Source organism: Furipterus horrens, unplaced genomic scaffold (assembly GCF_987537825.1).
Source record: "Furipterus horrens unplaced genomic scaffold, mFurHor1.1.pri manual_scaffold_4, whole genome shotgun sequence".
Taxonomy (NCBI): domain Eukaryota; kingdom Metazoa; phylum Chordata; class Mammalia; order Chiroptera; family Furipteridae; genus Furipterus; species Furipterus horrens.
In genome coordinates, this window is record NW_028327174.1 from 123,551,971 (window position 1) to 123,564,723 (window position 12,753).

At 33.7% G+C, this 12,753-nt stretch overlaps 1 protein-coding gene across 1 annotated transcript in view; it reads left to right on the plus strand.

Annotated features, from left to right (window-relative positions):
* The window catches only part of ERCC6L2 (ERCC excision repair 6 like 2), a 175,853-nt gene that overhangs the window by 57,914 nt on the left and 105,186 nt on the right, over positions 1-12,753 (plus strand). Inside the window, exons 5-9 of the mRNA XM_090274034.1 lie at positions 1,624-1,785; positions 2,188-2,395; positions 6,936-7,076; positions 8,325-8,438; positions 8,692-8,811. Of these exons, the coding sequence (XP_090130160.1) occupies positions 1,624-1,785; positions 2,188-2,395; positions 6,936-7,076; positions 8,325-8,438; positions 8,692-8,811 (745 nt within the window). The remainder of the gene's footprint in view (positions 1-1,623; positions 1,786-2,187; positions 2,396-6,935; positions 7,077-8,324; positions 8,439-8,691; positions 8,812-12,753) is intronic.

Below are 12,753 nucleotides of genomic sequence, written 5' to 3' on the forward strand. Positions count from 1 at the left end.
GACTTTTCGCTTTTCACAGCTGGATGCGAATTTACTTTCCGCTTTGTTGCTGTAGGCTGGGAAGTCCAGCTGGGGGTATAGACCCTGCGCTTCTCAGGGGGAACCTCTGGCTGCTGATCTGTTTCTCAGTCCCTTCAGCTGCCACCCGTGGGAGCCCAGTCAGCCCTTTTGCGTCTCCGCACTTTCTACCAATCACATTGTGATGAAGCGGCCTTTTCTGTCTCTCCATGGTTATAAGACTTCTCTCCAGCTAGTGTTCAGTTGGTTATTCCAGATCATTTCTCCACAATTAAGTTGTAAGTCCAGACTGGTCCTGGGAGGAGTTTAGTGTAGTCTCCACCATCTTGGATCCTCCTTTTGTTTCTTAATAAACAGTTCAAAATCAATACCTCAAAGGCATACTTTGGGGCTGCAACATTTTGGTTCTCCTCAGAGGTAAGGGTCTAAATTATCTTTCTTTCATAGAACTTCCTGGGTTTTTAATTTATTCAATGTTTTACACTCAGTCATAGTCGTCGTCGTCGGCAGCCGTCCGTCTCAAGAGACGATGGTGTAGCTTCTTAAGAGTCTATCTGCACCGCCGAGAATGGCTGTGCAGTCCGACTCGGGAGTGACATGGTATCTGTCTCCTCCCGTGTTGAATCGACATCATGCGATGACGCTGAAGCTACAGAGCCTGGGCAGGGTAATATGGAGGGTCTGCTGTTGCCCATGCAGCAGACCCCACCTCTCTTCGCAGCTGAAGGGTCCAAGGGAAAGACGGAGTCGATACAGCTTGGGTTCAGGTGCGCCGCAGGAGTTGCCGGTGTTGACTACAACGTCAAACCGCCTTAGGGACTCCGGCTCCGGATTTTCTGTCGGGGTTTACTCCCTTAGCCTTTCCCCTGAAGAGGTATGCCGCAAGGCAGCGGAGGTTTTTTGGAGTCAGAGTTTTCCTTCTCTGATGTACCCTGACTGGAAGATCGAACCAGCGACACTTAGCTCGCAGGCCGACGCTCAATCCACTGAGCTAAACCAGCCAGGGCCACTCAGTCATAGTATTCTTACTGATACTCAGAATTTCCAGTTAGCCTGGAACCTGTGTCCTTTGGACATGCCCCCATTTATCTTTGGACATCTGTGCTGCACACTTGAAATCAACCATTTCCCCATGGGCTTTTGTTCCTTTCAGTGGGTCAACTGCTATCAGTGTTTATTGCTACTGTGGTAACAATAGATTCTAAAACTGTTTAGCAGATAGAGCTATAATGTTATACAACTTTTAAAATCATGAGTTTATATTGATATTTTCATTTAGATTTAACATAGTATTGCTTCCTATATTTCATATTTATTTATTTATTTAATTTTTTGTCATCTTAGTAATGTTTAAATGAGTGTTTGTTTTTAATTTCACCATCATTATACAGAATCTCTATAACCTTTTGTCTCCATGTACATTTCTTTTCATGGGTTGTTCAAACTGACCATTTAACTAACTTGGTGAAAATGCTAAGGAATCATCAGAGAGTTAAGAGGAAAAAAACCTTTCAAATTTTGGTACAGAAAGTACTTTCTAAAAATTATATAGGCTAATAAAGGACATTTTCTCAGCCTTTCCTTCTTTTCTTTCTCACTCAATAGTTTGGAATGGTCAGCTGTCATTGTGGATGAAGCTCATAGAATCAAGAATCCAAAGGCTAGAGTAACAGAAGTTATGAAAGCTTTAAAATGTAATGTTCGCATCGGCCTCACTGGAACCATTCTTCAGAACAACATGAAGGAACTGTGGTGTGTTATGGACTGGTGAGTGCTAACCCTTTATTTTTTTATTTAATACATCTTTAACTTAATGTTACCTTGTTTGCTAATTATTAGTTTCTGTGGGGGAAAAAACACAATTGTTTGTTTGTTAACAGAAGTGTTTGATCCCAAACATAGTATACAGAATAGAGTCCCATGAAAAACTGCCTTTTCTCTTGTTCCTTGAAGTAAATATCTGAACTAATTTACCATTTTATTATCATCTTATAGTTATTTACTGAAAAACTGTCATAGAGAAAAAAGGTTATGTGTACTTGCCTTTTGTTACTGCTCTCATTAACAAACAAGTGACTTAGTCTGTTTATTAGAAGCAAAAAGAAGCCAGTGTTTTTCCTTGTAGATAATTTCATAAAGCCCTAATATTTTTTTATTGCCTTTATGAAGGGCTGTGCCAGGACTTTTGGGTAGCAGGATCCACTTCAAGAAGCAGTTTTCTGACCCGGTAGAACATGGTCAGAGACACACAGCGACAAAAAGAGAACTAGCTACTGGCCGAAAGGCCATGCAAAGGCTTGCAAAAAAGATGACTGGATGGTTTCTCAGACGTACAAAGACTCTAATCAAGAATCAGTTGCCTAAGAAGGAAGACCGGGTGAGAACTGCATTTGTATATATTATTAATTCCTAATTGTGTTTCTTTTTTCTGAAAAAAAAAGTATTTAAGAGGAAGTCTATCTCCTGTGATATTTTTTGAATATAGTTTTTTGCTTTTTACTTGGTATGAAAAAATTGCTTTATGCATAATTTAAAAACCATCAATTAAGCTCAGTCATTTTCCTTACTAACTTTACTAACCTGTCAGCTAACAGATGTATTATTAATATACATTAAACTCATTTCTCTTATTTTAGAGCAAAGTACTTTTTATATAATTTTTTTAAATTTTATTGTTTCAAATACAGTCGTCCCATTTTTCCCCTGTTGTTCTCCCATGCCCCACCTTCCTATCCCTGCTCCCAGTCAGTCCCCACTTTGTTTTTCCATGTCCATCGGTCCTTTATACTTGCCTCTTGACAAGACCCTTCCCCTTCTTTCCCCCTGTTATTCCCTCCCCCCTCCACTCAGGTTACTGTCAGTCTGTTCCTTATTTCCATGTCACTGGTTCTGTTCTGCTCGTTTCTTTGTTTTGTTCATTAGTTTCCACTTATAGGCGAGATCATATGGTATTTGTCTTTCATCGCCTAGTATAATTTTTTCTCAATTACAAAAAAAGAGTTTCTCTCCCCAGTGTGTTTTCTGTTCAAATTTTGTAGTTCTTACATGGTCTACTGTCTACAGCTCAGTATATTCTATTTTTTTTTTTTTTTAAATAATCTATTTGTTTATTTTATTTTTAGAGAGAGGAGAAAGGAGAAAGAGAGGGAGAGAAACATCACTGTGTGGTTGCCTCTCACTCGTGCCCCCAACTGGGACCTGACGTGCAACCTAGTCATGTGCCCTGACTGGGAATCGAACCAGCGACACTTGGCTCGCAGGCCGACACTCAATCCACTGAGCCACAGCAGCCAGGGCCAGCTCAGTATATTCTTTGGTACCTTAACTCTAGCTACAGGACCAAAGTGGTTAAAAACTTTTTGTTATTATAGATTTGTTTCTTGTAGAATGCTATTTGCAGTGACACAACTAACCTAATTTTACAACTTTGTAGGAAAATTACAATTGAATTCTATTAATTGTTTAAGGAAATTTGAGTTGACCTTAGGAGGACTTTTATAAATATAGTAGTTCTCCTTTACAGTTTTTGTGTGGTCCTCCTAGCACAGACAATGAAATAAGGATTCTATAAGTTGCAGTAAACTGAATCTAACTAGTGTTGTCCCAAATGAGGGCAATCCTATCAAAAACTCTCTAGTCTTAGGATATCCTGTTGATCATTACTTTAAAAAGATAGATATTCAAGAAAAATATGATACTGAACTGCAAGTTGGGAAACTGATAAAACATTTGACTTTTTGATCTAAAGCAAATATTATTAAATTTAAAATCTTCGTGAACCTCCACTGTTTAAAAATGTTTTGTGCAATTTAGTATATATTATTTAGTAGTTTGTCTAGAAAGAACAAACCATAAAAATATTAAAAGAAAGTTGTACAAAACAGTTGAGAGATTGGGTTCTGAAATCAAATACCATAGGTCTGAATCTTCACTCCGCTAATTACAAGTTTTATGACCTTGAACAATTTTCTGTCTCTCAAACCGTGGTTTCTTTATCTTTTATATGGAAATAATGATAACAGTGCCTATCTCATGTTGTCGCTCTAAAATGTGTGACATGAAAGCAGTGTTCAGTAAATCTTACTATATGTTTTAATAATACCAAGTGAACAATAAAATACTTAGGAATAAATTTAATCAAGGAGATAAAAGATCTGTACACTAAAAACTATAAGACATTGATAAAAGAAAATGAAGAAGTTATGGGTAAATGGGAAGATAACTCATGTTTGTGGATAGAAGAATTAATATTGTTAAAATGATTTCAAACTATGCTACAAAGCTGTAGTAATCAAAACAGCATGCTACTGGCATATATTGGACACATAGATCAATAGAATAAAATAGAGACCCCAGAAATAAATCCATGCATATGCAGTCAACTAATATTTGAGAGGGGAGTCAATAATACTCAGTGGAGAAAAGGTAATCTTTTAAATAAATGATTGGGTATGCATATGTAGAATACAATTGGACTCCTACTTTACAACAAATTAACTCAAAATGGATAAAAGACTTCAATATAAGACCCCAAACCATAAAACTAGAAGAAAACATAGGGAAAGAGCTCCTTGACATTGGTCTTGAGGTGATTTTTTGGATGTGACACCGAAAGCACAAGTGAGACTATATCAAACTAAAAACCTCTGTACCACAAAAGAAACAATCAACAGAATGAAGAGGCAGCCTACAGAATGGGAGAAAATATTTGCAAACTATCTATCTGATAAGAGGTTAATATCCAAAATATATAAGGGATTTATAAAACTCAATAGCAATAATAATAATCATCTAATTAAACAGTGATCTGATCTGAATAGATATTTTTCAATGAAAACATACAAATGGCCTACAGTTACATGAAAAAATGCTCAAAGTCACCAATCACCAGGGAAATGCAAACCAAAACCACAATCCAGCATTACCTCATGCCTGTTAGAATGGCAGTTTTAAAAAAGACAAGCAATAACAAGTGTTGGCGATGATATGAAGAAAAGGTAACCCTGGTGCACTGTTTGTGGGAATGTAAATTGGTAGAGCTGCTATGGAAAATAGTATGGCAGTTCCCCGAAACTTAAAACTAGAACTACCATATGGTCCAGCAGTCCCACTTTTGGGTATATATCCAAAGGAAATAAAATTACTCTGACAGAGATATCTGAAGTCCCATGTTTTTTGCCTCATTATTCACAGTAGTGAAGACATGGAAACAGCATGTCTGTTGACGGATGAATGGATAAAGAATTTTGTGATATATAGATATAGATATGTAATGGAATATTAATTCAGCCATAAAAAAAGAAGGAAATCTGTAATTTGTGAAAACATGGATGGACTTTGAAGTCATTGTGCTAAATGAAATGTCAGACAGAAAAAGAAAATAATGTATGATCTCACTTATTTGTAGAATATTTATTTTAAAAAGCCACACTCACAGAAACAAAGAGTAGAATGGTGGTGGCCAGGGGCTAAGAAACAGGGAAAATGGGTAGATAATAGTCAAAGGGTACAACCCTAAGTTATAAGATGAATAAGTTCTGGAGATCTAATGCATAACATAGTGACTGTTGTTAACACTACTATAGTTTATACTTCAAAGTTGTTAAGTGAATAAATTTTAAATGTTCTAATCACAAAAAAATTAAAATGTCATTATGTGAAATAATGGATATGTTAACTTTATTTTTTGGTAATAATTTTGTAATATGTATATGTATGAAATTATCACATTGAACATCTTAAATTTACACAATATTATGTGTTAGTTATATCTCAATAAAGCTGGAAAAAATAATAATAACTCAAAATTCCCTCTCATCAATCCCCATCTTCTGTATTCTCTTTTTATTCTTATATGTACTTTTGTATTCAAGTACAGTCAAGATATAGCTAATATGTATAGATTTTTTTAATTAGCAGTGTTTTATATAAACATCCCTGTATTTGCTTGGATGCACATTTTTGTCATTTTTGACAGTAATATTTTATTGTGGTGATATACACATATAAATATTTATAAATAAATGGCTTTTCCTTGTTATTCACATTGCTCAAAGTCCTAATGTGTACATTTAGTTTTATGACCCTAGTTACATACAGCTATAGCTATAAGAATTTTATCAATTTACAGTGCTCCTGGAAATAGAATTCAAATTGTGTCCCCCCCATAACTAAAGGCATTATTTTATCATATTTTTTCTCTTCTTGAAATTGGGCATAAAATAGCAACTTGTAGTTGCTTTTATGGGTATTTACTTCTTATCATTACTAATTTTAGAAATGTGTAGGGAGATATTAAATACAAATACTTTAGCTTATTTTCGGTAATATGAAGTTTTTTATATTTTTCTAAGTTTTTCAAATAATTCTATAAGTATAATTCATACCATTGTTCTAAAATTTTGCATTGTTTCTTATCTAGTTTTTGATTTGACTTAAATTTTAATAATTTATTTGCACAACAGACTAATAATGTGGAACCCTGAAAATACCCACAATTTGGGGAAGTATACAGGGTGAGTCGAAAATAGGTTTATAGTTGTTCGTATGGAAAATAGTATAATTAATAAGTAATAACATGAGAATAAACTCTGAGTTTTGAATACTCACAACTGTAAACTTACTTTTTCCCCACCCTGTATTAGAAAATTTCATAAGTTGTTTTTTAATATTTTGAATCCTTTTAATTAAAAAAACAAATTCTGAGATTTATTTGAGAGTAAAGTTATAATTTGTATAGTTTAGGGTAGGGTGCTGGCAAAAATTATAGGAGAATTTAGAGAAATTATTATAATCATGTATCTAGAAGAAGAATAACAGTTTATTTTTGCTGTTGCAGTCTATGAAATCAGATGTGCATTGTGATTATTATTGCTATAGAAAAAATACTAATAATTACCTTGTGTTTTTCTTGGCAGATGGTATATTGTTCTTTAACAGATTTTCAGAAAACTGTTTATCAAACAGTATTAGAAACGGAAGATGTGACTTTGATACTTCAATCTTCTGAGCCTTGTACCTGCGGTAGTGGCCGAAAAAGGAGAAATTGTTGTCATAAGGCAAGCATTTTAGTTTGATATCTTTCCTATCTTATTTTGATTACATAGTACTCTATTGTAAGTAGCAGATAAAATAAGTTTTCCTCAGATAGTTCTTTATTTTAGAAGTCACAAGTTAATAAAAGTGATAGTTTTTAAAAAATATTTCATAATATCAAATAGTAATCATAGTAAAATACAAGATTCAAATATATTTTCAAAACACTAGTTTTTGGCCCTGCCCAGTGCTGCCCAGTTGGTTGGAACATCACCCAGTAGCCAAGGGATTGCAGATTTGATTCCTGGTTGTGGCATGTACCTCGGTTGCAGGTTTGATCCTCAATCCTGATCCCCCACTCGGGCATGTGTGGGAGGCAACCAATAAATTCTTCTTTCTCATGTCAGTGTTTCTCTCCCTTTCTGTCTCCTTCCTCTCTCTCTAAAAGCAATGAAAAAAAGAAGTCCTTGAGTGAGGATTAAAAAAACAAGCAAACTAGTTTTTTAAAGTAGCTTCAACTCGATATCCTCCATTTCAGCTTTTATTAAGAAGTATCCTACTTTCATCTTGAAATTTCATTTAATTTTCAGGAAGTCTCATTATATACTAAATAGTAAACTTACTCTTTCATCACAGGCTTGAAATATTATTCTGATATGAGATATAATATTATTTTAATAAAAACTCTGTACAGTATAGAAAGCATTTTGTTTTTATTCAGAAACAAATACTTTGTTACCTTCTATCTGTATTTCCCTTTTTGACCAATATTTTATTATCAAGTTACCTGTCATATAACTTCATACATATAACTACATAAATATTTATCTAGATTGATATTTATTCTCACTCTCATTTATTTTGCTGTTTTTAACCGCTTCAGTTTTTTTGTAATAGCCCAGATTCGTAGGAAACCTTGGAATATAAATGAGAGGAGAGTGTAAAGGGGTCTGTACAACACTACCACCTTTCCATATAGTTTTATTACCAAGAACCTGTTAAGACAGCCTTTCTGGGACTGTATCAGGAAGATAAATACTTTCTGGAATGAGGACATTCTCTCTTTTGTTAAACATCACTGTGTTATGGTTCACCAAAAGTATGATTCCACATTAGTGATTCATGGATATTTTGTATAAAAAGTTGACCATCATTTTCTCAGAATATAACCCAATAATATTATTGCAAGTGATATATTTTGTGATGTAAGTAGTTACATAGTCATGTTAGTCCTTTGCTTGTTTTTATTTTCTGTATTTCTCTGGTTACAGACTAATTCACATGGTGAAACAGTGAAAACCTTGTATTTCAGTTACCTTGCAGTCCTTCAGAAGGTAGCTAACCACGTCTCACTGCTGCAGGCTGCTAGCACCTCCAAACAGCAGGTTTGGGTTGCCTTTTTAAATGTCTTTGTGATGCTATCTGATATAAACATTTTATACTTGATATCAAATTTACATTATTTTTGTATGAAATACTGACATTCATTTATGTGTCAAAGAAGTATATGCACTTAAGTTTTTAATCGAAGTGAGAACATTTAAACTTAAGTTAAAATAACTTTTTTATAATTTTGTATTCAATTTATACAGGTTTAGATGTGTTAATATTTCTTTTCATTTTCCTCTTCCTTTAAAGGAGACACTCATCAAAAGGATATGTGATCAGGTATTTTCCAGATTCCCAGATTTTGTGCAGAAAAGCAAAGATGCAGCCTTTGAAACACTTTCAGACCCAAAATACAGTGGAAAAATGAAGGTAAGTGCTCTCCTTTCAGTTTGCATACACATAAGGACAATGTGCAAAATATTTATCAAATGTTATGACAGGGACACCAGCTAACCAGAACAAATGTCCAATTGTTCAGAAGAGAATGGTAGCCAAAGACAAATGGTCTAGTTGTATCTGCATTCACTAGCTCACTATGAACGTGCATATGATGGGTTCTCAATTAGAAATAGTTATACCAAATATACTTCAAACTTTCCTATAGTATTGGATTCATACCCTCTTAAAAATGTATGCCGTTTCCACATGTATAATAATTTGTTTTCAAATTTTTAAGGAGATAATCTATCAGATATATAAATGCTAATGCCAAATAAGAGGATGAGGATAGGTAGGAGCTCAGAATTAGACAAAGAAATTTCTTGAGGAGTTCTGTAAGTTCTCTATTAGAACTCTAAGGGTTTTTAAGGCCTCTGTGTCTAGACTTAATTTTCTGACTCTTGTTTTTACTTGCCAACCTAATTTTCAAGGTTGCTATATCTCATTTATGCAAGGAAGCATTTGATGTACACTGCGAAACTGACCTATAGATGCGCTCTTGGTGATGAATTACTGAGGGAGGGGTTTGAAAAGTAATGGTAGGTTCTCGAACCATGACGCAGGCCTCTGGACATTGCCTGTCATAGCTGCATGAAATACTGACAATTTCTAGCCTCCTTGTAGCAAATTCAATTGTTTAACCCCTAAATAACTATTGAGAATCTTTATTTATAGATTCAAAGATTTTTACAAAGCAATTTCCAACTTTATGTTTTAATTAACAAAAAGTAAGTTATTTCTTTTGTCCAAAAAAAGGAAGTAATTCAAAGTAGAGGGTTTTTTTGAAATTCTGGCAATATTTTTAGCAGTTAATCTACATAAGCTCACCATAGCTTAATTTGCCTGGACCTCTAAATTCAGTGGTATAAAATGTAAACATAAACTAGGAAGATCACCTTAAAATCTTGTGAATGCATTTTTTTTTTACTGAGATATAATTGGCATGTAACATTGCATTAATTTAGGTATACAACTTAATGATTTGATACATGCAAATAGTTTAAAATAATTACCATAGTAAGTCTAGTTAACATCCATCACCTCACATAATTACAATATTTTTTTCTTGTGATGAGAACTTTCAAGACCTACTCACTTTTAAATATACAATATGATATTGCTAACTACAGCCACCATGCTGTACAATACATCCCCAGGATTTATTTATCGTATGGAAGCTTGTACTTTTTGACTACCTTCACCCATTTTACCTGTGCTCCACCCCCTGCCTCTGGCAATCACTAACCTGTTTTCTCTACCTATGAGTTTTGATGTTTTGTTTTATTTTAAGATTCCACATATAAGTGAGATCATATAGTATTTGCCTTTGTCTGACTTTTTCACTTCACATAATTCCCTCAAGTTCTATTCATGTTTTTCTAAATGGCAGGATTTCCTTTATTTTTAAAGATTTTATTTATTTATCCTTAAAAGGGAAGGGAGGGAGAAAGAGAGGGAGAGGAACATTGATGCAAGAGAGAAATATTGATTGATTTCCTCTCATATGTGCCCCGACTGGAAACCAAACCCATAGCCCAGGCATGTACCCTGACTGGAAATTGAACTGGTGACTTTTCACTTTGTGGATGATGCCCAATCAACTAAGCCAAACCAGTCAGGGTGGATTTCCTGTTTTTTTGTGGCTGAATAATATTGCTATCCCTTCATCCATTGACAGACATGTTGTTTCCATGTCTCAGCTATTGTAAATAATGTTGCAGTGAACATGGGGGTGCTGGTATCTTTTTGAGATCAGTTTCATTCCTTTGCATTTGGCTGTCTAGTTTTTCTAACACCATTTATTAAAGAGACTGTCCTTTCCTTGTTGTAAATTCTTGCCTCCTTCATTGTAAATTAATTGATTATATATGTGTGGCTTTATTTCTGGGTGCTCTGTTATGTTCTATTGATCTTTGTGTCCATTTTCATGCCAATATCATACTGTTTTGATTATTACCACTGGTCATACAGTTTTAAATTAGAAACTGTGATACCTTCAGCTTTGATCCTTGCTGTGGCTATTCGGGGTCTTTTGTTGGTTCCATTCAAATTTTACGAGTGTTTATTCAATTCCTGTGAAAACTGCCACTGGAATTTTGATAGGGATTGCATTGAATATGTAGAAAGCTTTAGGTAACATGAACATTTTAGCAATATTAATTTAATCCCTTAGCACAGAATACCTTTCCATTTATTTGTGCCTTCTTCAGTTTCTTGCTTTATTGTCTTAAAGTTTTTAGTATACAGGTCTTTCATCTCCTTGGTTATATTTATTCCGAGGTATTTTATTTTTTATGCAGTTGTAAATGGGGTTTTTTTCTTAATTTTTCTTTCTGATATTTCTAATTAATGTATAGAAATACAACTGATTTTTCTATGTTGATTTTATAACCTGCAACTACAGGGTGGGGCAAAGGTAGTTTACATTGTGAGTACACAGAATTTATTCTCATATTATTATTTATTAATTATTGTATGATTTTCCATACAAACAACTGTAACCTACTTTTGTCCCACCCTGTATACTGAATTTGTATATTAGTTCAAATAGCTTTCTTTTTCCTTTTTGTGGAGGCTTCGGGGTTTTTCTGTATATAATGGTTATCTACAAATAGATGCAGTTTTACTTTTTTTCTGATTTAGTTGTCTTTGATTATTTATGTGTTTATTTTTGGGTTTTTTTTTTTTTTTTTTTTTTTTTTTTTTTGCCTAATTACTCTGGCTAGGACTTCTAGTATTATGTTGAATAAAAGTGGCAAGAGTGGGCATTCTTATCTTATTCCTGATCTTAGAGGACAACCTTTCAGTTTTCACCATTAAGCATGTTAGCTATGGAATTGTCATATATGTTTATTATGTTGAGGTATGTTTCCTTTTTACCCACTTTGTTAAGAGTTATATAATTTTAAGATAAATAAGTTTGTACTGGTGAGAATATTCTATGATTTATTTTCTCAACATATATTTTAAATTAATTATATTTCCTAACAATAGTAACTCTATTTTTGTCATCCATTTTATTGCCTTTTATTTAATTATTTTAAATTAAAAATTATAAAAAGCCCCATTAATGTAGAACTGAGCACTAATTATCCCATAACTTATTTTTTAAATCCTTACCTGAGAGGATATGTTTATTGATTTTAAAGAAAAAGGAAGGGGGATGTGAGAGAGAGAGAAACATGTACACAAGATGGGCTGCCAATGGGCTGCCTCCTGTATGTGCCCTGACTGGGAATTGAACCCACAACCTTTGGTGTACAGGATGACTCCAACCAACTGAGCCACCCAGCCAGGGCTAATTATCTCATAATTTAAGCCAATAGAATATTTCTAAAAGTCATGGCTTTCTTTGAAAACTGTTATCTATTGCTATTTATTTGAATTTTATACATTTTGACTCTTCACTGAAGTTACCACTCTTGAAATTAAATGAAATTTTATACTCTGCACTTTATATTCTTATATATCCATTAAATATGTGATTTAAAATATACTGTTAATTAGAGTTATATATTTAGTAATAATAGTTTCTGATTAAGATAAGTATTGCATTCATATTTTGTTAAGATTTTTAGAAGTGTAAAAGCAAACATAAATTGTTGCTAGAGGTTGTCTTTATATGTGAAGGAAGTGTGTAATTTACTTGTTTTGTGAGAAAGCACCAATGAATCACAAACTGATAATAATAAGCTAGTATTATATTTTTAAGGCTGTGTTTCATCATTTGATTAGCAACATCATATGGTGATTTAGTGATGGAAAACCTACAGGCTTATTATGGAATTATTGCCTATGTGGTTAAGAACTCCAGGTTGCATGTACTTCTTAAATTTGGGTGATAAAAGATCCTAGTTCTACTTCTCTTATTAT